Source organism: Nomascus leucogenys, unplaced genomic scaffold (genome assembly GCF_006542625.1).
Source record: "Nomascus leucogenys isolate Asia unplaced genomic scaffold, Asia_NLE_v1 000684F_127164_qpd_obj, whole genome shotgun sequence".
Classification (NCBI taxonomy): Eukaryota; Metazoa; Chordata; class Mammalia; order Primates; family Hylobatidae; genus Nomascus; species Nomascus leucogenys.
In genome coordinates this window covers 71,284-96,490 of record NW_022096382.1, presented here as the reverse complement: position 1 = coordinate 96,490, position 25,207 = coordinate 71,284, and the positions used below count along the sequence as shown (strand labels likewise).

Genomic DNA, 25,207 nt, shown 5'->3' with positions numbered 1-25,207 from the left:
CTCGCCCGGTGCAGCTGCGGCCTGGACCCTCAGGACTCTGCGCTCTCGCGCCTCTCGTCCAACTTGTGACCCTTGCCAACTGCCCTGCGGGGCCCAGGCTGGCCCGGGGCGGGGCGTCATCCAGGCCAAAGCCCTGTCATTGCGCTGCCCCAGCCGCCAGCCCCTCAAGAAGCTACAGACGAGACGTAGGTAGCCGTAGTCGGACTGACTACCCTGGCCGGGGAGCAGCCCCCTCCGAGCCCCCAGCCGTCCCCCACTCACCGCCCTGCGCCCACCCCCATCGCCCCTGCCCCCAGCGGGGGCCTCGCGTGCGAGGGGGCTCCCTTCACCTCGGTGCCTCAGTTTCCCCAGCTGTAAATTAGGGACAGGGCGACCCAGTTGTGGAGAGGAGCCGGCCGTGGAGCCCCGCCCGCCCCCTGCCCTCTAGGTAGCCCGCCGTCTGATGAGGATTGTTATTCTAAGTGCAATACTTGGCGCGTGGGCTTCCCGCTGCCCCCACCGCGCTCACGCAATAACCTGCCCAGCCGCTGTCCACGCGCGTCCTGCGGTGACCTCCCGGAGCAGCACCCCGGCTCCCTCCAGCACCGGCTCCCTCCAGCACCTGCGCCGAGGGGCGGGCCATCCTGGCTGCGCAGGGCGTGGGGACGAGGCTGCAAAGGCTAGGGTCCCACCGCCGTGATTAATGTACTGACGAACTGAGGCAGCAGTGCCCCCATCCCGGCCCCCACGCCCCACTAACCCCCACACCCCCACTCCGCGCAATAAACGACAGCATTGGCAAAAAAAAAAAAAAAAAGGCAAAAGATTTCAATGGCTATTTTCCAACAGAAGACACACAAGTAGCCAACAGGTATAGGCAAACTTTTTTTTTTTTTATTATTATACTTTAGGTTTTAGGGTACATGTGCACAATGTGCAGGTTTGTTACATATGTATCCATGTGCCATGTTGATTTCCTGCACCCATTAACTCGTCATTTAGCATTAGGTATATCTCCTAATGCTGTCCCTCCCCCTCCCCCCACCCCACAAAGTCCCGGAATGTGATGTTCCCCTTCCTGTGTCCATGAGTTCTCATTGTTCAATTCCCACCTATGAGTGAGAACATGCGGTGTTTGGTTTTTTGTCCTTGCGATAGTTTACTGAGAATGATGTTTTCCAGTTTCATCCACGTCCCTACAAAGGACACGAACTCATCATTTTTTATGGCTGCATAGTATTCCATGGTGTATATGTGCCACATTTTCTTAATCCAGTCTATTGTTGTTGGACATTTGGGTTGGTTCCAACTCTTTGCTATTGTGAAGGCAAACTTGTTTAACATCACTAATCATCACAGAAATGCACATCAAAACCACAATAAAATTTCATCTAACCTCAATTAAAATGGCGACTATCAAAAAGCCAGAAAACAACAAATGCTGAGAAGGATGCAGAGAAACAGGAGCACTCAAACACTCTTGCTGGGAATGTTTTTTGTTTGTTTTTTTGAGACAGAATCTCTCTCTGTAGCCCAGGCTGGAGTTCAACGGCATGGATCTCGGCTCACTGCAACCTCCGCCTCCCGGGTTCAAGTGATTCTCCTGCCTCAGCCTCCCGAGTAGCTGGGACTACAGGCGTTTGCCACCATGCCCAGCTATTTTTTGTGTTTTTAGTAGAGATGGGGTTTCACCATTTTGGCCAGGATGTTTTTGATCTCTTGACCTCGTTATCGTCCCGCCTCAGCCTCCCAAAGAGCTGGGATTACCAGTGTGAGCGACTGCGCCCGGCCGGTGGGAATGTAAAATAGTTTATCCACTATGGAAAACTGCATGCAGGTTCCTCAATAAGCTAAAAATAGAACTACCGTACAATTCAGCAATCCATCTGCTGGGTATATGCCCACAAGAAAGAAACTCCGTATATCAAAAGACACATCTGCAGTCCTATGTTTATTGCAGCACTATTCAAAACAGCCAAAATACAAAATCAACCTGAGTATCCATCAACAGATGAATGGACAAAGAAAATGTGGTACATATATGCAAAAAGAAAGGATTTGTGAATATACTAAAAGCCATTGAATTGTATGCTTAAATGGGGAAGTTGTATGCTATGTGAATTCTATTTCAATAAAGTTGTTTTTATATTTTTTTATTTTTTATTTTTTTTTTTTGAGATGGAGTCTCGCTCTGTCACCCAGGCTGGAGTGCAGTGGCGTGATCTCGGCTCACTGCAAGCTCCGCCTCCCAGGTTCACGCCATTCTCCTGCCTCAGCCTCTCCGAGTAGCTGGGACTACAGGCGCCCTCCACCACGCCCGGCCAATTTTTTTTTGTATTTTTAGTAGAGACGGGGGTTTCACCGTGGTCTCGATCTTCTGACCTCGTGATCCACCCGCCTCGGCCTCCCAAAGTGCTGGGATTACAAGCGTGAGCCACCGTGCCCGGCCAACAAAGTTGTTTTTAAAAAACATACGGGGTTGGACACAATGGCTCATGCCTGTAATCACAGCACTTTGAGAGGCCGAGGCGGGTGGATTACGAGGTCAGGAGTTCAAGACCAGCCTGGCCAAGATGGTGAAACCCCGTCTCTACTAAAAATGCAAAAATTAGCCAGCGTAGTGGTGGATGCCTGTAATTACAGCTACTCGGGAGGCTGAGACAGAGAATTGCTTGAACCCAGGAGGCGAAGGTTTCAGTGAGCTGAGATCGTGCCACTACAGTCCAGCCTGGGTGACAGAGCAAAACTCAAAAAAATAAATACAATAAGGGGCTGGGCACCATGGCTCATGCCTATAATCCCAGCAATTTGGGAAGCTGAAGTAGGTGGATCATCTGAGTTCAGGAGTGCGAGACCAGCCTGAGCAACAGGGTGAAACCCCGTCTCTACTAAAAAGACAAAAAATAAGTCAGGCGTGGTGGTGCACACCTGTAATCCCAGCTACTCGTGAGGCTGAGGCAGGAGAAGCCCTTGAACCTGGGAGGCGGAGGTTGCAGTGAGCTGAGATCGCACCATTGCACTTCAGGCTGGGCAACAAGAGCAATCACTTTGGGATTGTGATTTTTGAGATTTTAGATGTGAGGGATTTTGATCTTTCAGGATTTAACCTATTTTACAGTTGAGCAGACTGAGCCACAGAGAGGGGATGTGAACTGCCCAAGGTCTCACAGGTGGTGTTTGTAGCTGGAACCTGAACTAAGGAAGGAGACCACTACTACTCCTGCTGCCCTCCTCCCACCATCTTGCCTAGTTCACAAGACAGGAGAAAAGAGAGAAAGCAAAAATTTAGAAACAAAAGATAAATAGCCAGACAACCTTGGCACCACCACCTGCCATAAGAGTTAAAAATATTAATAATAATGACATCAACCCCTGACCTAAACTACTTGTGTTATCTGTAAATTCCAGACATTGTATGGAAAAGCATTGCAAAACTTTCTGTTCTGTTAGCTGATGCATGTAGCCCCCCAGTCACGTTCCCCATGCTTGCTCGTATTTATCACGACCCTTTCACGTGGACCTTTTAAAGTTGTAAGCCTTTAAAAAGGCCAAGAATTTCTTTTTTGGGGAGCTCGGCTCTTAAGACACAAATCTGCCGACGCTCCCAGCCAAATAAACCTTTTCCTTCTTTAATCCGGTGTCTGAGGAGATTTGTCTGCGACTCGTCCTGCTACAGAACCAGGGTCTACCTTGGCAAGGGATTCCACACTGAGTCTCCTCCTGAGAAGCCTGCTCTCGGGTTTTGAGGAAATTCATGATCAGTAGACTGTGTCTCAGGAAATTGTTCCTCTCATGCCATTAGTACCTCTAATGCATCAGTCAGGATAAACAAGATTATGATGCAGTAACAAGCAACCTCCATTCTCTCTCTCTGTTTTGTTTTTTTGCAGATAAGAATCTCGCTGTTGCCCAGGCAGGAGGGCAGTGGCATGACCTTGGCTCACTACAACCTCTACCACCTGGTTCAAGCAATTTTCCTGCCTCAGCCTCCTGAGTAGCTGGGATTACAGGCATGCCCCACCACACCTGGCTACTTTTTGTATTTTTAGTAGAGACAGGGTTTCACTGTGTTAGCCAGGCTGGTCTTGAACTACTGGCATGAAGTGATCCGCCAGCCTCGGGCTCCCAAAGTGCTGGAATTACTGGCATGAGTCATCCTGCCTGGTGCACCTCCCATTCTCCATAGAGAAATCAACATGACACATCCATAGCAGCCTTGGATTAGTCTGCATTGGAAACATCCAGAGTCCTGTGGCACAAAGAAAAGAGACATGCCTGGCCACTTACTGACTCTGAAAGTTTCTGCTAAAAAATGACATGGGTTCAGGCGGGGCGCAGTGGCTCACGCCTGTAATCCCAGCACTTTGGGAGGCTGAGGCGGGCAGATCACGAGGTCAGCAGATTGAGATCATCCTGGCTAACACGGTGAAACCCCGTCTCTACTAAAAATACAAAAATTAGCTGGGTGTGGTGGTGGGCACCTGTAGTCCCAGCTACTCAGGAGGCTGAGGCAGGAGAATGGTGAGAACCCAGGAGGTGGAGCTTGCAGTGAGCCAAGATTGTGCCACTGCACTCCAGCCTGGGCTACAGAGTAAGACGCCATCTCAAAAAAAAAAAAGACACAGGTTCCTCCTAGCCATATTTCACTGATAAAAGTGAGACACCAGCAAACATTGTAAATGCCAATACAAGCCAGACAGGTGGAAGTTTTTGTTTCCTTTTGCTTTTCTTCTTTGTCCTGCCAAGATTCACTCTCTACCTTTCTTCCCTCTTTCAATAACCCATGGTTTCACTTACTTTACTATAAGAAAATGCTGGTCAGGGCCGGGCGCGGTGGCTCACGCCTGTAATCCCAGCACTTTGGGAGGCAGAGGCGGGTGGATCACGAGGTCAGGAGATCGAGACCATCCTGGCTAACACAGTGAAACCCCGTCTCTACTAAAAATACAAAAAATTAGCCGGGCGAGATGGCGGGCGCCTGTAGTCCCAGCTACTCGGGAGGCTGAGGCAGGAGAATGGCGTGAACTCGGGAGGTGGAGCTTGCAGTGAACTGAGATCGCGCCACTGCACTCCAGCCTGGGTGACAGAGCGAGACTCCATCTCCAAAAAAAAAAAAAAAAAAAAAAACGAAAAAAAACAAAAATTAGCCAGGCATGGTGGCATGTACCTGTAGTCCCAGCTACTCGAGGGGCTGAGGCAAGAGAATCGCTTGAACCAGGGGGACGGAGGTTGCAGTGAGCCGAGACTGCGCTACTGCACTTCAGCCTGGGAGACAGAGTGAGACTCCGTCTCCGAAAAAATGCCTTCTTCCAACTTACACAAGCCGGAAGAAGAAAATGTCATTTATTTTCATGGTAGGAGATTTATACCAAGATTGTACACCACGTGGAAACCTGTACCAGCTCCCTCTGCTCCCATCTCCCAGAGTTCTAGGAATTTACTCTTGCACACTGGCTCTTTCGTGTCTCTTGGACTTTGCCTACGGAGGTCTCTCTGCCTAGTACGCCTTCTCTCCATGTCTCACCGTTATCCTCCCGCTTTATTTATTTATTTATTTATTTATTTATTTATTTATTTATTTATTTTTATTGTTTGAGAAAGTGTCTGACTTTGCCACCCAGGCTGGAGTGCAGTGGCGCGGTCACTGTTCACTGCAGCCTCAAATTCCTGGGCTCAAGAAATCCTCCTGTCTCAGCTTCTCAAGTAGGTATGCATCACCACACCCAACTAGTTTTTTAATTTGTGTGTGTGTGTTTGGTAGAGATGGTAGAGATGTTGCCCAGGCTGGTCTCAAACTCCTGGGCTCCACTGATCCTCCCACCTAAGCCTCCCAAAGTGCAGATTACAGGTATGAGCCACCACACACACCCAGCCTCTCCATCTATTTTATTTATTTATTTATTTTTGAGACAGAGTCTCCCCGTGCCCCACACTGGTGTGCAGTGGCGCAATCTTGGGTTCACCACAACCTTTGACTCCCAGGTTCAAGTGATTCTCCTGCCTCAGCTTCCAGAGTAGCTGGGATTACAGGTGTGCACCATCACGCCCAGCTAATTTTTCTATTTTTAGTGGAGATGGGGTTTTGCCATGTTGGCCAGGCTGGTCTCAAACTCCTGACCTTACGGGATATACCAGCCTCAGCCTCCCAAAGTGCTGAGATTACAGGCCTGAGCCACCATGCCCTGCTACTGCACCCAGCTGCTCAAGGCAAATATGGAGCCAACATACTTGACCATCTGCAGGGGTCCACCCAGGGTAGGGGAGCTATGAGCACTGGCGTTGGAGGGAGCCCAGCTTATTGGCCCAACTCCGAGATAGACCCATTTCCCAGTGGGCATAGCACTCCAAGGCTTGTCACTCACAGCCTCTGCAACTGCAACTCTTGGTATGCCTGAAACCCATACTCCACATGAGCAAGCCTTCACTGAGCACCTAGTGTGGGACAGATAGGCCAGGGCTGAGCACACAACAGGAAGGAGACCCAGACTTTGCCTTGAGATCACGTTCAGCCAGGGACAGAATTACTCCAGAGTGTCGCAGACAAAGGGACCAAAGCCTCTGATTTGCTTTTCTTTTCTTTTTTTTTTTTTTTTAATTTTTTTGAGATGGAGTTTCACTCTTGTTTCCCAGGCTGGAGTGCAATGGCATGATCTCGGCTCACTGCAACCTCTGCCTCCCGGGTTCACGCGATTCTCCTGCCTCAGCCTCCCATGTAGCTGGGATTACAGGCACCCGCCACCACACTCAGACAATTTTTTGTATTTTTAGTAGAGACAGGGTTTCACCATGTTGGCCAGGCTGGTCTCAAATTCCTGACCTCAGGTGATCCACCCGCCTAGGCCTCCTAAAGTGCTGGGATCACAGGTGTGAGCCACCGTGCCCAGCCGTCTCCAATAGAAGGAGGCAGAGAGAGGTTTGGCACCCAACAGAAATGAGTTTAAATCTTGCTTCCTCTGGTTCTCAGCTCAAGCTTCTCTGGTGCTCAGTGTCTTCCTAGGAAAGGGAAAGAGAGGGGTCTGGGGTTGTGACAAAATCATGTTTCCAGTGCTGGGCAAGGTGATGTGCACCTGTAATATCAGCAACTCAGGAGCCTGAGGAGGGAGGATTGCATGAGGTCAGAAATTCAAGCCCAGGCCGGACACAGTGGCACACAACTGTAATCCTAGCACTTTGGGAGGCCGAGTTGGGTGGATCACCTAAGGTCAGGAGTTTGAGACCAGCCTGGCCAATGTGGTGAAATCCTGGCTCTACTAAACATACAAAAAGTAGCTGGGCATAGTGGCGGGCACCTGTAGTCCCAGCTACTCCCAACCTGGGAGGCAGAGGTTGCAGTGAGCCGAGATCGTGCGACTTCACTGCAGCCTGGGCGACAACAGCAAAACTCCATCTCAAAAAATAAAAATAATAATAAATAAAATAAATGAATAAATAAAATAAAAATAAATTCAAGCTTAGCCTGGGCAACATAGGGAGACCCCATCTCAAAAAAAAAAAAAAAAAAAAAAGAAGGCCAGGCACAGTGGCTCACACCTGTAATCCCAGCACTTTGGGAGGCCAAGGCGGGTGGATCACCTGAGGTCAGGAGTTCAAGACCAGCCTGGCCAACATGGTAAAATCCTATCTCTACTAAAAATACAAAAACTAGCTGGGCGTGGTGGCACATGCCTGTAGTCCTAGCTACTTGGGAGGCTGAGGCAGGAGAATCGCTTGAACCTGGAGGCAGAGGTTGCAGTGAGCTCAGATCACGCCACTGCACTCCAGCCTGGGCAACAGAGTGAGACTCTATCTCCAAAAAAAAAAAAAAAAAAAAAAAGAGTAGTCAGGAAGAGACATTAACAAAAATTGGTGATGAATGGGGTAGCAGTGGCACTGGGGACCAAAAGGGAAGAGATATTCTGCACTGCAATTATCATCTCGTTTCTTTTCTTTTCTTTTTTTTTTTTGAGATGGAGTCTCCCTCTGTTGCCAGGCATGAGTGCGGTGGTGCGATATCGGCTCACTGCAACCTCTGCCTCCCGGGTTCAAGCGATTCTCCTGCCTCAGCCTCCTGAATAGCTGAGACTACAGGCACGTGCCACCATGCCCAGCTAATTTTTTTATTTTTAGTAGAGACAGGGTTTCACCATTTTGGTTAGGATTGTCTTCATCTCTTGACCTTCTGGTCTGCCCACTTCGTCCTCCCAAAGTGCTGGGATTACAGGCGTGAGCCACCACGCCTGGCCAATTGTCATCTTTTTTTTTTTTTTTTTTTTTTTGAGACGGAGTCTCACTGTCGCCCAGGTTGGAGTGCAGCGGCGCGATCTCGGCTCACTGCAAGCTCCTCCTCCCGGGTTCACGCCATTCTCCTGCCTCAGCCTCCCGAGTAGGTGGGACTACAGGCGCCCGCCACCGCGCCCGGCTAATTTTTTGTGTTTTTAGTAGAGACGGGGTTTCACCGTGGTCTGGATCTCCTGACCTCGTGATCCACCTGCCTCAGCCTCCCAAAGTGCTGGGATTACAGGCGTGAGCCACCGCGCCCGGCCAATTGTCATCTCTTTTCAATATTGAGCACATATGGGTACGATGTAAAGGAAACTGTAAAATCTCAGGATGCCAGCCCCCCATCTTCTTATGCAAAAGAGAAAATCATTGCAACACCCTTTTCCAAATGAATAGCTGTTCCTAAGATCATATAACAGCCAGATAGATGTCTACTCAGCAAGAAAAGGCCTCGGGCATCTGGAAGGGCTGCGCCCCGTAGATCATTCATAAATAAATTATTTGCTGGCCTCCTATAATCAAGGACATGCCAATGTTAACTTTAGGTCTACAATCTTTTTTTTTTTTCTTTGAGATGGAGTCTCCCTCTGTCACCCAGGCTGGAGTGTAGTTGCGCAATCTGGGCTCACTGCAACCTCTGCCTCTCAGGCTCAAGCAATTCTCTTGCCTCAGCCACCCGAGTAGCTGGGATTATAGGCACATGCCTCCACACTGGGCTAATTTTTGTATTTTCAGTACAGATGGGGTTTCGCCATGTTGGCCAGGCTGTTTTCGAACTCCTGACTTCAGGTGATCCACCCGCCTTGGCCTCCCAAAGTGCTGGAATTACAGGTGTGAGCCACTGCGCCCAGCTGAGTAAATTTCTTGATTGCACAGAATGTATGGTGATATTGGTGGACTTAAGGACACTGAATTGTTTATCAGGAATAAAGTATTATGTGTGTTTTCTGGGGTCCTGGATAATGCTGTAGCATTTAGGGTAGATTGAGTAAAAGAAATGTAGAGATGGTTTCCTATTTACTTGTTTTTGCTTCTAATTTTCATTCATTTGCTATTTATTCTCTTCTGGCTTTTCTTGTGTATGCATATATATAAAACCATTATTATGATGATTATTTTTAGTTTCTAGTGGAAGGCTTTTATTTGGTTCTGTGAATAGTTATTTTGTTTCCTATGTATTTCTAGCAAGTTGTATTCATTCCATTGATCTAGAATTCTTAGGCTGCCTTTGCTGGGCCTGCAGGAATTAATGGAGCATACCAGCTTTTTATTTTTTATATTTATTTTTTGAGACAGAGTCTCATTCTGTTGCCCAGGCTGGAGTGCAATGGTGCGATCTCAGCTCACTGCAACCTCTGCCTCAGAGGTTCAACTGATTCTCTTTCCTCAGCCTCTGGAATAGCTGGGACTACAGGCACCCACTACCACACCTGGCTAACTTTTTGTATTTGTAGTGGAGATGGGGTTCCATCATGTTGGCCAAGCTGGTCTCAAACTCCTGACTGTCAGGCCTCTGAGCCCAAGCCAAGCCATCGCATCCCCTGTGGCTTGCACATATACATCCAGATGGCCTAAAGTAACTGAAGATCCACAAAAGAAGTACAAATAGCCTTAACTGATGACATTCCACCATTGTGGTTTGTTCCTGCCCCACCCTAACTGATCAATGTACTTTGTAATCTCCCCCACCCTTAAGAAGGTACTTTGTAATCTCCCCCACCCTTAAGAAGGTTCTTTGTAATTCTCCCCACCCTTGAGAATGTACTTTGTGAGATCCACCCCTGCCCGCAAACAGTGCTCTTACCTTCACCACCTATCCCAAAACCTGTAAGAACTAATCATAATCCACCACCCTTTGCTGACTCTCTTTTCAGACTCAGCCCGCCTGCACCCAGGTGAAATAAACAGCCATGTTGCTCACACAAAGCCTGTTTGGTGGGCTCTTCACACGGACGTGCATGAAACTGACCTCAGGTGATCTGTCTGCCTCGGCCTCCCAAAGTGCTGGGAGTACAGGCATGAGCCACCCCATCCAGCGAGTATACTTTCATAAAAAGAATTTCAGTCATATTTCTGTCTCTGCCTAATTTCTCCAAAATTTGTAAACTATTTGTGAATATTCTTAATTCATGACAATGTGTTTGTTGGCAGTCAAACAGGGTCCCCAGGGCCGATCAGGGAGAGAGAGCCCAGAAACTTGACATGTTGGCACTACTGTAACTGCTCAAGGGATTCACCTTGCCCACTGCCTAGACACAGCCGATTCATGAAGACAGGTGAATTGTAATTGACCAACATGGTGAAATCCTGTCTCAACTAAAAAAATACAAAATTAGCTGGGCATGGTCGCAGGCACCTCTAATCCCAGCTACTTGGGAGCCTGAGGCAGGAGAATCGGTTGAACTCAGGAGGCGGAGATTGCAGTGAGCCATGATTGTGCCATTGCACTTCAGCCTGGGTGACAAAGGAAGGAAGGGAGGGAGGGAGGGAGGGAAGGCAGGAAGGAAGGAAGGAAGGAAGGAGAGGAAGAGAGAGACAAAGAAAGCTGCTAATCCAAGTGGAACAAAAAATTAATTGAATACCAAAAAAATACTATGCTAAATTTTCATGTTAAAACAGCCGATACCGAAATTGTTTAGATAAACAGTTTGGTTTTTGTTGTTGTTTGTTTCTGTTTTTTGCTTTTTGCTTTTTTGAGACGGAGTCTCAATCTGTCACCCAGGCTGGAGTGCAATGGCATGATTTTGGCTCACTGCAACCTCTGCCTCCCGCGTTCAAGCGATTCTCGTACATCAGCCTTCTGAGTAGCTGGGATTACAGGTGCCCACCACTATGCCCGGCTAATTCTTTTGAATTTTTAGTAGAGACGGGGTTTCACCATGTTGGTCAGGCTGGTCTTGAACTCCCAACCTCAGGTAATCCACCAGCCTCGGCCTCCCAAAGTGCTGGGATTACAGGCATGAGCCACCACTCCCGGCTAATTTTGTAATTTTTAGTAGAGACAGGGTTCCTCCATGTTGGTCAGGCTGGTCTGGAAATCCCCACCTCAGGTGATCTGCCAGCCTCGGCCTCCCAAAGTGCTGTGATTACAGGCATGAGCCACCGCACCTGGCCACCTATGTTTCTTAAATATAGAAATGATACTTGAGGAAGTGCCAACTCCCCAAGAATATATTTAAAACAAAGATTTCAACCCACGTGCATAACTTACTATATGAACAGACACTACTGCCAAGAGCTCTACCTGTATCCGTTCCTCAAGCCATCCTGGCAATCCTTGTCATATAATTTATATTTCACAGGTAAGAAAATGGAGGCGACGCACTTCTCAGCTTAGGTAGGGCTCAGCTCTAACCCTGAGTAAATATGACCTTGTTTTTTGGCTTTTGTTTTTTTTGAGATGGAGCCTTGCTGTGTCACCCAGGCTGGAGTGCAGTGGTGCGATCTCGGCTCACTGCAAGCTCCGCCTCCTGGGTTCACACCATTCTCCGGCCTCAGCCTACTGAGCAGCTGGGACTACAGGCGCCCGCCACCATGCCCGGCTAATTTTTTTTTTTTTTTTTTTTTTTTAGTAGAGATGGGGTTTCACCGTGTTAGCCAGGATGGTCTCGACCTCACGACCTCGTGATCCACCCGTTTCAGCCTCGCAAAGTGCTGGAATTACAGGCGTGAGCCACTGTGCCCGGCCTGTTTTTTTGCTTTCTAAATGCTATGATCTGAATATTTATGTCCCCACAAAATTCCTATGTTGAAACCTAATCCCAAATGAGTTGAGGCCTTTGGGAGGTGATTAGGGCATGAGGATGGAACCCTCACGAACAGGATTAGTGACCTTCTGAAAGAGGCTCAAGGGAGTGTGTTCACCCCTTCTGCCATGTGAGGCCACATGCAAGGCACTATCTATGAGGAACGGGCCCTCACCAGACACGGAATCTCCTGGCACCTTGATCTGAGACTTCTCACGTCCAGAACTGTAAGCAATAAATGTCTGTTGTTTATAAATTACCCACTCTAAGGTATTTTGTTATAGAAGCCTGAATGCTCTAAAACACTGAAATATAGCATAATTATGTATTTTTCACAATTAGAACACACCTAAAATAGAGAGAGAATTAGAATTGTCCCCAAGAGCCTTGAAATTTGGAAACCCAAGCCAGCTGGTTTTTAAAATATCCATGCCCTCTATAACCACCCTGTAACCTTCCTATTCCCTCATCGTAGTCAGTCAATCAAGGGGAACACTCGCTCCCCACCCCTCCACCTTTTGCACCCTTCTCCACTCCTTGGAAGTCATCTGTGACTTCTTTTCTGATCCCATGCCGACAATGGTGTTCCTTTTCATCTGATTTCATCTGCACACAAATGCTGGGACAGACAACCCAGCACTTTCTCCCAGAACTTTGAACAAGAAATATTTACATGCAGGGCGATTAGTCACTGGCTCAAGAGACAGTCAATCCAGACAACAACACTCTGGATGGAAGGTACAGAAATGAGATGTTTTTCTGTCTGTGCTGTGGCCAAGGAGTCTTTCATTTAAATGTCAGGCTTCTACTCACCAGTTGACAGGCATGCTTGATCCTCTCCACAATCCCATCAAGTCCCAAGTATCGTAAAGACAACCACAGAGGCAAGGCACGGAGTTTGTCTGCGGGCTTATTTGATGTAAGACCAGCAACTGAAGTCTAAAAAAGCCAAAAGAGGTTTATTAATCAAAGCCATTGCAATCTCATAATACAACTAACCAGCTACCATTTGCTACCCACTTAGTGTGGGCTAGATGCCATACTAGTCACTAGGCTTGCATTATCCATGTGATCTTCCAACAACTCTGTGAGCTAAGTATTCTCGGTAACTTCACTCAGAGACCTCAGTTTGTCCAAGGGTTCACAGCTCAGGAGTGGCAAAGCCAGGAAAAGCCAGTGGAAAACCCAGATGGGTCACATCCCAGAATCGAGGAGACTCCCCACTTTGAAGGTAGCTCTGAGCATCCTCAAACACCTGGCCATTATTAGCTGAGCAAGACAGCAGTGTTTTAGCAGAAATCACTTAAACCTTATTTTGCACGCTGACCTATATTATCAAGAACCACACTATTTTGTGTGTGTGTGTGACAGGTTTCGTTTTCATTCTGTCGCCCAGGCTGGAGTGCAGTGGTGTGATCATAGCTCACTGCAGCCTTGATCTCCAGGGCTCAATCAGCCCTCCCACGTTAGCCTCATGAGTAGCTGGGACTACAGGCTCACACCACCATGCCTAGCTAATTCTTTGTTGTTTTTTTTTATAGAGATGGGGTTTCACCATGTTGCCCAGGCTGGTCTCAAACTCCTAGGCTCAAGCGATCTGCCTGCCTCGGCCTTCCAAAGTGCTGGGATTACAGGCATGAGCCACCACGCCTGGCCCACAACTACGATTAAAGAAAAAAACGTGGCCAGGTGCGATGGCTCATGCCTGTAATCCCAGCACTCTGGGAGGCCGAGGCAGGCAGATCACCTGAGATCGGGAGTTCAAGACCAGCCTGACCAACATGGTGAAATCCTATCTCTACTAAAAATACAAAATAAGCCGGGCGTGGTGGCGCATACCTGTAATCTCAGCTACTTGGGAGGCTGAGGCAAGAGAATCACTTGAACCCAGGAGGTGGAGGTTGCAGTGAGCCAAGATCATCTCACCACTGCACTCCAGCCTAGGTGACAGAGCGAGACTCCATATCAAAAAAAAAAAAAAAAAACCGGTTACAACCTATTGGACAACATGGATCAGGAGGCTTAAAACTCCCCCACTCAGTCATTCCACATCTGGGAACCTATTCTAAGGAAATAATTAGAAACACAGAAAGACGTTGACTGCTTCATTATTTCAGTAACAAAAATCTGAAAACATCCTGTAAGTTCATAAATGGAGAATAATTAAATTTTGACAGAATATTATGCAATCATAAAATGTCATTTAAAAAAGTCTCACCTTACAAGTTTCTCTTTAAAAAAATGAAATAGAAGTGAAATTATGGGTAATTTTCACTTTTTCCTGTATTTTTCTGGATTTGGCCCCCAAAGCCAATAATGTGTATTAGCCACACCCACTCCTTCCCCAGTGAGGGGAAACTTACCAAGGCAGGGTCATCATGTTTATACAGTGTCACCGCAGGAACAGCTGGCAAACCCAGCCACGGACCAGGAGTCATCATCATGCTATCACATTTGGTTGCAGCCTACCAAAACAAGAACAACTCTTTGTTAGATTATCAGAATACACAAACCTAACACCCTCCTCCATTCATAAAAACTGTGAAGAGCCATGAGGGATTGAGTGATTTTAAATTCCTTCTTAAAAACACCAATATTCAGTAAATCAACAACATACCAGCACTGATGAGGAGACATAACCCAGAGCCAATGTTGCCAGATTCACACTGGAAGAAAAAACACCAGTCTAAGAACTAATTATTTAATGTTGCTTACTCACTATCTACTTAAAAAAATCAAGGCTGTGCTGTTGCAAGTTGATATACTTAAGTATACTTAAGTATGCAATATACTTAAGTATATTTTTCATGTGTTATTGGCTTTTATAACAGCAACAGAAGATGTGCTTTATACCAATGAAGGAAAATCCTGAAAATGCACTTTAATGTGTCTCAGGAACTATCCCCACTCATTTAATATAATGGGAATATTATTCTCTTTCATGGATCTTATTTTCCAGTTATCATTCTTTACTTAGGGATCAAAAAGAAAACTCCCTGTATGATGTGGTGGATATGGGCTACTCTGGCTGCCCATGTCCGTCCCCCCTGCTTCTCTTAGTGGCCCTCCAACAGCCTTCTGGGGTGCCACCCCCAGTTCCTCCAGCAGAACATGAGCTTTGTGGGGAGGAGACACCACTACCTGCTCCAGAGGAGGGCAAAGAACCTGAACTATCAGAGGATTACTTCTCCCTGGCCACAGTGGCTGGTTCAATATGAGACTTCTGTTAGGACTTCCAGATGACCACGAAGCTGGAAAGAAGGCTGGAGTTTCTGCAGCTACTTTGCACTGTAACAGGAAGATCTGTCCATAGATAGAGGAAACCAAGCCCAGTGCCTGTGACTGAGGGAGCAGAGGTGGGAGTAAGACACTGAATCCTGGTTGATGTCGTGCCTGAGGCAGTCCTAACACTGCTCTTTGTAGTTATGTGAGCCAGAGTAAGATCTCTTTGGGCTTAAGCCAATTTGGGTTATTTTGTGATCTGTGACCCAAAGAGCCCGTCGCGATAAATGTCACCAAAGTGAGAGCCTGGATGTCCAGTCCTCATGAGGACTCTGTGCAGGCCCGAATGGAGCCACCAGCCTCACCCCCAGCTTACCCCTCCACATGAAGCCATACGCCATACTACTCACAGAGTTCTTTCAATCTCCCAATCTTGTCTGTGTGTCCTACTGCTGCAGTTCCTAGGATAAAATAAATCAGGGCATTAAAAGGAACAAATGTTTTCTAAGGCTTTATACCTTAAGCACTTTTATACACATTATTGCCCTAGGAGGGAAGTGACTTATTATATCCCTATTTTATTTTCTTGTCGAAGGACTTAAAATCAGTGTTTGTGAGTTGATTTATTACAAGCTTTGAAGAGTATGTAAACTCTATTACATGTATCTAATTGTGTCACTGAAATATTTTATATACTTATTTTCTATCTACTTGATCTGCTGACTCATGAGAAATATATTCAAATCTCCCACCAAGATTGTGGTTTGTCAATATATACTTGTGTTATATCAGACTTTTCCTTTAGCTTTCCTTTATATATTTTAAAGTTATGTTCGCAAGCATTCATAACTGTTTTTTTTTTTGTTTTGTTTTGTTTTTTGAGAGGAGTCTCACACTGTCGCCCAGGCTGGAGTGCAGTGGTATGATCTCAACTCTGCAACCTCCACCTCCCAGGTTCAAGCAATTCTCCTCGCCTCAGCCTCCCAAGTAGCTGGGATTACAGGCGCCCACCACCACGCCTGGCTTTTTTGTATTTTTAGTAGAGACGGGGTTTCACTACGTTGGCCAGGCTGGTCTCGAACTCCTGACCTCGTGATTCTTTGCTTAGTTAAGCTCTGTTAGCCAGGTGCAGTGGCTCATGCCTGTGATCCCAGCACTTTGGGAGGCTGAGGCAGGTGGAACACCTGAGGTCAGGAGTTTGAGACCATCCTGGACAACATGGCAAAACCCTGTCTCTACTAAAAATACAAAAATTAGCCGGGCCTGGTCGCATATGCCTGTAGTCCCAGCTACTCAAGAGACTGAGGCATGAGAATCGCTTGAACCTGGGAGATGGGGATTGCAGTGAGCCGAGATTGTGCCATCACACTCCAGCCTGGGCGACACAGCAAGATTCTGTCTCAAATCCCGGCCCCCCCCCCAAAAAAAAAAAAACCTCAGACACATTAAATTTGCTAGAGGTTAATTTGGCACAATCTCAGCTCACTGCAATCTCCGCCTCTGAGGTTCAAGCGATTCTCGTGCCTCAGCCTCCCGAGTAGCTGGGACTACAGGCACACGCCACCACGCTAGCTTTTTTAAAAAATTTATTTATTTATTATTTATTTATTTATTTATTTTTTATTTTTATTTTTTTATTTTTAGTAGAGACGGGTTCACCACGTTGGCCAGGCTGGTCTTGAACTCCTGACCTCAAGTGATCCACCTGCTTCAGCTTCCCAAAGTGCTGGGATTACAGGTGTGAGCCACCGTGCCCAGCCTTAATGTGTCTACTGGTTTTCTTTTAGCATGGCTACCTATCCATCTGATCTTACTTCAGATTCCTGTGCACTGTGAAGGTAGTGGGGTTTCTCAGTGTGTGTGTGATTGAGAAGTGCCCTTAGGGTGGCTAGCTGGGATGGGGATCAGCCCCAGTGGTCCCCGGGGACTGAGGCCCCTCAAGATTGCTGTCACCCCCCACCCTTGTATAGCAGGCACTTAAGCTCAGGCCACAGGTACCAGTGGCCTGTTGTTCTGCTTCCCAAGACCCCTCTCATTAAGGGGGAGAGTATCAGGCAAGCAGGTCCTTCTGCTGCAGACAGCCCCACAGTGAGCCCAGCTGTGTCCCAGTTGGAGGGAGCTGAGAGAAAGGGGGACCGGAGGCCTCCTCCTGCTCCCTTGCCCATGTGTTCTGGCCAGCATCAAGTGATGCTGTGCATACAGACCGAAGCCCTGTGCATAGCCAGCCTGTCAAAACATAAGTGGCCGGGCCTGGCATGGTGGTTTACAGCTATAGGGAGGAACCAGTCCTGCCCTATTGCAGCATTGGGACAACTCCAGCAAGCTGGCCTCGGCCCACTTGAAGACATCCATCACATTGGAAGGCATATTGTTCATTCCATGAACTGGCCCTATGGGGACCTCATCATCTTGGGCAACTGGACCAATTTTGGTAAATTATCCCTCAGCAGGGCACCATGGGGGGACTTCAGCAGGTTCTCTATCCATAATGGTTTTGGTTGCCCCCCTAACTGCCCGAGATGCGGGTGGTCCCTTCAGCTACTTCAGCTTCAGCCTATGCCCTTCTGAGTGTGGCACCATGGTGGACTCACCTCTCGGGTCTAAGCTCGGGCCTCCTGCCTGCAGAGGAGCCTCTGGAGTCCTTGGTGCTGGTCCCAGGTTCTGTTTTTGCAAGGTCAAGAGAGTCCTGTCACACAACACGGCCCAGATACCCATTTTGACACCCACTGACTATGTGGCCTTAACCGCTCTGACCATCCATTTCCCCTGATCTGGCTCCTGCCACCTCTTCAGCAACCTCTCTCAACACCCCACTCTGAGTTCTTCCAGGAACATCCTTCAGGCATTCACTCACTCATTCATTTCTTCAATCAGTGAATGTAACTGAGCACCTGCTATGAACTTGAGGTTGGAAAAACAGCATTTAACACTGTACAAAGTGAAATTATCTCTCTTTCCCCCAACAGCCTTGCTCAAGCAGTTCCTTGTGTCTGGAATGCTCTTTTCTGGCTAACTCTCACCTACCGTCAGGTACCATCTCCCCTAGGAAGGACACCTCCCCACCACTATCCCCCACGTGTGGCCACTCACTGAAAGCAGATCTGTAGTAGTTTAACCACAGACCTGTAAGCAAGAAATAACTGCTACTGTAAGCTGCTGAGATTTGGGGGGCTATTTGTTACACAGCATCATCACAGCAAAAGCTGACCAATACAAACAGGCAAGTTCTATCTTCAAGCTTCAGGACTGTGACACTGTGAATCAACACTTAAGGTTTTTACCAGGGTGGGCCAGTGCTAAGCAGATGTTCTCAGAAGAAGCAAAGCCTGAGATTGAGGGAGACCTGGATGTGAATCCTTGCTTTGTCATGAAGGGATAGTATAGAGTGTAGCAATTAAAAAACACATTCTCTGGAATCAAGTTGCTTGGGTTCAAATCCCAGTGCTGCCACTTATAAGCCGTGTAACCTGGGACTAGTTTCTTAACTTCTGGGCCTCAGTTTCCTCATCTGTGAAATGGAAATGATTCTAGTACCAGCCTCACAGGGGCATTACGTTGATTAAATGAGTTAACGTATGTGATGTGCTGTTAGTTGCTGCTTGTCAGTCATTGTGGGTGAGCTTGGCTTGGCAACATTACTTCCAGAACCTTGTCATGTATCCAACACACTCTGTGTTCTTTGGATTATTAGAAACCCTAGCTAGCATGGTGTAGCTTTCTAGGCATCAAAGTCCTTCTTGGGCTGTCTCTAAAGCAACCGCAAGCATAGACTCTGGAGCTGGACACACTCAAGTTCTAATCTTGTGACCTTGGGCAACTGATTTAACTCTCTTTGCCTCAGTTTGCTCATCTGTAAAATGACAGCAATAACTTCACATGCCTCTGGGGGTACTGTGAGAATCAAATGAAATAGTATATTTTTTACAGAAGCACTTAGCACAGCCCCTGGCTCATAGATGGTGTTACTGGCTCTTCTTGGAGAGAGGTGACCTATTGGGAGAGCTGTCTACTTCCAGTCCTAGGCTGCAGGGAGGGTGTGACCAGAGCACTCCATTCATGCCAGTAGGACCCTTTGAGCCTTTTCCCCCAAGGATGGCAGGAGCCAGGCATGGAGAATCAGCAAAGCCCACCTAGTACCTCCTTCTCCTGTATCTCCTGGCTGTCTGGCTTGATCCGGAAGACCCATGAGGGCCCCCTTCCTCTGTAGAAGCTCCTGGTAAGAACCCATCTCTGCGATGGCCCCATTTGCCAGCACTATGATCCAATCAGCCTGGGGCAGGATGTGGAGTGCATGGGTCACGAGAATCCGTGTCTGGGCAGGGAAGGGGTAGAAGTTACACACATGTGGCCGGGTACAGTGGCTCATGCCTGTAATCCCAACACTTGGGGAAGCCAAAGCATGCGGATCACTTGAGGCCAGGAGTTCGAGACAGCCTGGCTGACATGACTAAGCCCTGTCTCTACTAAAATGACAAAAATTAGCTAGGTAAGGTGGTACACACCTGTAGTCTCAGCTACTTTGGAGGCTAAGGCAAGAGAATCACTTGAACCTGAGAGGTGGAGCTTGCAGTAAGGTGAGATTGGACCACTGCACTCCATCCTGGGTGACAGAGCAAGCCTCTGTCAAGAAAGGAAAGAAAGAAAGAAAAGAAAAGAAAGAAGAAAAGAAAAGAAAGGAAGGAAGAAAGGAGAGAGAGAGAAAGAAAAAGAAAGAAAACAGTTAAGGCTGGGTGCGGTGGCTCACACCTGTAATCCCAGCACTTTGGGAGGCTGAGGCGGGCGGATCCCGAGGTCAGGAGATCGAGACCATCCTGGCTAATGCGGTGAAACCCCATCTCTACTAAAAATACAAAAAATGAGCCGGGCGTGGTGGTGGGCGCCTGTAGTCCCAGCTACTCGGGAGGCTGAGGCAGGAGAATGGCGTGAACCCGGGAGGCAGAGCTTGCAGTGAGCGGAGATCGCGCCACTGCACTCCAGACTGGGAGACAGAGCAAGATTCCATCTCAAAAAAAAAAAAAAAAAGAAAAAAGTTACACACATGTGCTTGGCCAGCCTCCTGAGCTGGGGGTTGGGGTGGGGGTATTGTCCCTGGACTCAGAGTGGGGACGGCTCCCCTTCTTGTGCTCCTGCCACCTTTCTTGTAAACAGCATGTCCAAGTAGAGAAACAGAGGGGACTCCTTTAGCCTGGGTCTCAAAACAAGAAGACAGGGATTCCATCTGACCCTGGCCAATCATCCAAGGCAAAGCTGTAGTGGTTAAATCACAGATCCACAAGCAAGAAACACCTGCTATTGTAAGCTGCTGGGATCTGGGGGTTGTTTGTTGCATAGCATTGTCACAGCAAAAGCTGACCAACACAAAGAGGAAGACTGGACTCAAGTGGAAGGGGGAGGTGAGATAAACTTGGTTTAGGACTGGATGCTAAGGGCTTCCTCTGCCTTTGCCCTGTGCCCTCTGACACGTTCCCAAACTTACTGTTCCCTGGAGTAGCCCACCAGGCCCCATGACCTGGTTGAAGACATGCTGGCCGACATGGGCATCCAGGGCCGCCAGGGGGTCATCCAGCAGGTACACAGCTGCCTTTCTGTATACAGCCTGGGCCAGGCTCAGCCGCTGCTTCTGGCCTCCGGAGAGATTCATGCCCTGTGGCCACAAAAGGAACAGTGGCCTGAGTCAGCATCTATAGGGTGAAACTGGGGTGCCCAGGCTGGGGCAGGTCAGGGCACACCTGCCCATCAGGGTGAGGTAGAGCTCAACATGCCTATTCCCTGGGGACAGGCCCAGCTTCAAAGGCACTTGCTCTTAAGACAACAATGCCTCCATCCTTACCCGACCTCACTTCTCCCCTTCCCAGGCATGCTTCCTGGAGGAGTTACCTACACTTCCCAATCCACTCTGTCTCCTCCTGCTCACTCTCTGTATCCCTTTGAGTCCAAATTCTGTTTCCCTTTCTCCACTGAGACCACCATCCATTTCCCTATTCCCTTATCCAGTGGGAGCTTTTCAGTCCTACTTTTTTATTTTAAATTTTAATTATTTTAGTTTTTATTGATATGTAATAGTTGTAACTATTTGCGGGGCACAAGTTGTTATTTTGATACCTGTAGGGCAGTGGTCCCCAGCCTTTTTGGCACCAGGGACCGGTTTTGTAGAAGACAATTTTTCCATGGACCTGGGGGCAGGGGGATGGTCTGGGGGATGGTTTCAGGATGATTCAAGCACATTACATTTGTTGTGCATTTTACTTCTATTATTATTATTATTGTTATTATTGAGATGGAGTTTTGCTCTTGTCACCCAGGCTGGAGTGCAATGGCATGACCTTGACTCACTGCAACCTCTGCCTCCTGGGTTCAAGCAATTCTCCTGCCTCAGCCTCCTAAGTAGCTGGAATTACAGGCGCCCACTACCATGCCTGGCTAGTTTCTGTATTTTTAGTAGAGACGGGGTTTCACCATGTTGGCCAGGCTGGTCTCGAACTCCTGACCTCAGGTGATCCACCCGTCTCGGCCTCCCAAAGTCCTGGGATTACAGGCGTGAGCCACTGTGCCCAGCCTACTTGTATTATTATTACATTGTAATATATAATGACTCACCATCAAGCAGTATCAGTGGGAGCCCTGAGCTTGTTTTCCTGAAACTAGATAGTCCCTTCTGGGGGTGATGGGAGGCAGTGACAGATCATCAGGCATTAGATTCTCATAAGAAGCTCGCAGTCTAGATCCCTCACATATGCAGTTTACAGTAGGGTTTGTGCTCCTATGAGAATCTATGCTGCCACTGATCTGACAGGAGGAGGAGCTTAGGCAGTGATGCGAACAATAAGGAGTGGCTGTAAATACAGATGAAACCTCACTCGCCTGCCCTCTGCCCACCTCCTGCTGTGCTGCCTGCCCAGTTCCTAACAGGCCATAGACTGATGCTGATCCATGGCCAGGGGGGTTGGGGACCCCTGCTGTAGACAATATGTAATGATCAAATCAGGGTAACTGAGATAGTCATCACCTCAAATATTTATCTTTTGTATTGGGAACACAACAATCCTTCTCTTATGGCTATCTTGAAATATACAAATAAATGATCATTAACTATAATTTCCCTTGTCTACTATTGATTACTATAACTTATTCCTTCTATCTAGGCCTTCTTGTCTTTCATTCATTCTTTTTTAAATTATTTTTATTTGTTTTTGAGATGGAGTTCCACTCTGTCACCCAGGCTGGAGTGCAATGGCTTGATCTCGGCTCACTGCAACCTCTGCCTACTGGGTTCAAGCGATTCTCCTGCCTCAGCCTCCCAAGTAGCTGGGATTATAGGTGTGCCACCATGCCTGGCTAATTTTTGTATTTTTAGTAGAGATAGGGTTTCACCATGTTGGCCAGGCTGGTCTAAAAATTCCTGGCCTGAAGCAATCCTCCCGCCTTGGCTTCCCAAAGTGCTGGGATTACAGGCATGAGCCACCATACCCAGCCATTCATTCATTCTTACATTCAGTCATTCCACTAATAACTACTGCCTCGTTATCATAAACCAGGCATGGTTCCAGGCTCTGGGGAAACAGCAATGAGCAAAACAAAGTTGCTGCTCTCTTAATGGATCCATTATTCTAATGAAGGGGACAGAGACAGGCAATCCATAAACAAGTAACACAGCCAGCACATCAGGTGGAAAGTGCTATGAAGAATAAATACTAAAGCAGGGGGAGCCAGGTGCGGTGGCTCACGCCTGTAATCCCAGCACTTTGGGAGGCCGAGGTGGGTGGATCACTTGAGGTTAGCAGTTCGAGACCAGCCTGGCCAACATGGTGAAACCCCATCTGTACTAAAAGTACAAAAAAAATTAGCCAGGTGTGGTGGCACATGCCTGTAATCCTAGACTCATGAGGCTGAGGTGGGAGGATTGCTTGAACTCAGGAGGTGGAGATTGCAGTGAGCTGAGATTGTGCCACTGCACTCCAGCCTGGGCAACAGAGCGAGACTCCGTCTCAGAAAAAAAAAAAAAGGGAAAAAGCAGGTGCAGGTGTAGGATGCACTAACATTAGCAGGGTGGCTGTGGTGGTAGATAAGGTGGTCACGAAAGGCCTCTCTGTGAAGGTGACAGAAGTGAGGGATGAGCCCTGGGGACTCCTGGAGAGAGCTTTCCAGCAGACTGAACAGCAGGTGCAAAGGCCCTGGGGTCAGAGTGTGCTGTGGCGGATCAGGGAATATCACAGAGACTCAGGTGGCTGGAGTAAAGCTGGGAGATGATGATGGGAGATGGGGCTAATGGATACCACAGCCAGGTCACAGGGACCTTGCCAGGGATTGTCACGACTTGGGCTTTGACTCTGAGGTAAATGGGGAGATCACCTGAGGTCCAGAGTTTGAGACCAGCCTGGTCAACATGGTGAAACCCTGTCTGTACTAAAAATACAAAACTTAGCCGGGTGTGGCGGCGTGTGCCTGTAATCCCAGCTACTCAAGAGGCTGAGGTGTGAGAATTGCTTGAACGTGGGAGGCGGAGGTTGCAGTGAGCCGAGACTGCAGCACTGCACTCCAGCCTGTGCAACAGAGCAAGACTCTGTCTCCAAAACAAAACAAAACACAAAACCACAAGTGGCGGGCTGGATTTGGCTTGGGGGTCACAGTTTGCCAACCCCTGCCCAATCCATAGCTCCAGATGCATATATCCTGTTTCCTGGACATCTCTATCCAGACCCTTTGGTGAGGCCCAGAGAGGGGAAGCAATTAGACCAACATTACCCAGCAAGGCAGGACAGAGTAAGACAGGAGTCTAGGTCTTCTACTCTCAGTTGTCAGAGAGCTCCTCGCTGCCAATCCCTGCCACAACTCCCTGCCTCTCTCTATTTCTGTTTATCAATTAATGATTATGTATTGAGCACCTAGCATGTGCTTGACGCTGAGCTGAGCCCTTTTTTGCCCCTACTTCCCTGACCATTCCTCCCATTTCTCCATCATACTGCCCATGATGAGTCAGGGACCCAAATGACCCCCAACTGCAATGTCTCCCTGTCCCAAAAAGACCCCAAAACTCTCACCTGCTCTCCAATTGAAGTGTGGACTCCCTCAGGGAAGCTGTCCACATCTGGCTGCAGGGCACAGGCCTCTAGGACTCTCTCCAGCCAGGGTGGGTCCAGCTCCTGCCTGAAGCACACATTCTCCACCACAGAGGTGTTCTGCACCCAGGCCTCCTGGGGCACGTAGGCCACAGCACCCTAAAACACAACTTACTTTGGTCAGAGGAGGATGATGGGGACAGAGGTGGGATAGATTTTGAGGAGCAGTGGGAGCTGGGCTCTCAGTGGTGGGTGGGAGGTGGAGAGAATGAGTGAAAGTGAGCTTGGCTGGGATGGGGAGGGTGGGAAGGCAGCGAGGAAGGGGGAATTTCAGGATGGGGACATCCTAGCAGACAGGCTGGGGGTGGCCTCACCTTGATGCTCACGAACCCCTCCACCTTTGACAGCTCCCCAAGGAGGGCGGACAGCAGGGAGGATTTCCCTGCCCCCACTGGACCGACAACAGCCAGCAGACAGCCCTGGGGCACGGTGAGGTTTATTCTGGACATGCAAGAGGGGAGACATGACCTTGGTTAGGGTTCAGCCCGCCTGTGAGGAAGGATGAGCCGCAGATGGAGCTGGGCTTTCCTGCTCTGGGAGTCTCCAAGAGGGCCTGTGGGGCCGTTCTTTGTAACAGTCCTTGTCTAGCCATTTGAGCAACCATCCTGTGCACTCTGTGTGCGTGCACACGCACACAAAGCGTGCACACATGCATGCACATTTGCACACTCCACAAGCATGCTAGCGTGCACAGCAACACAGTGTGGGCACACATGCACACACACACAAGTGTGTGCACATACCCAGTCAATCCATGCTCACACACATACATGTGTGCACACATGCACACCATGCACACACATGGCTGCATGTCAACCCACATGCACACACACACAGAGTTGACTATAGCCTGAGGGTTTCACCAGCCTGGCCTCCTGCCTTGGC

The 25,207-nt window shown here is 48.3% G+C and overlaps 1 protein-coding gene and 1 long non-coding RNA gene across 2 annotated transcripts in view; both read right to left on the bottom strand.

The window, feature by feature from the left end:
* Positions 1–12,873: 12,873 nt before the first annotated feature.
* LOC115833904 lies at positions 12,874–14,694 on the bottom strand. Its single transcript, XR_004029120.1, has 3 exons — positions 14,602–14,694; positions 14,348–14,449; positions 12,874–12,923 (listed from the first exon to the last, which is right to left on the bottom strand). It is a non-coding gene; the product is annotated as an uncharacterized LOC115833904 (long non-coding RNA).
* Positions 14,695–17,793: 3,099 nt separating this feature from the next.
* LOC115833905 (multidrug resistance-associated protein 6-like) overlaps positions 17,794–25,207 on the bottom strand; it is a 36,605-nt gene continuing 29,191 nt past the window's right edge. The window contains exons 12-16 of the mRNA XM_030808727.1: positions 24,637–24,763; positions 24,245–24,421; positions 20,683–20,850; positions 19,344–19,518; positions 17,794–17,873 (exon numbers count right to left, since the gene is read on the bottom strand). Coding sequence (XP_030664587.1) covers positions 17,794–17,873; positions 19,344–19,518; positions 20,683–20,850; positions 24,245–24,421; positions 24,637–24,763 — 727 coding nt within the window. The remainder of the gene's footprint in view (positions 17,874–19,343; positions 19,519–20,682; positions 20,851–24,244; positions 24,422–24,636; positions 24,764–25,207) is intronic.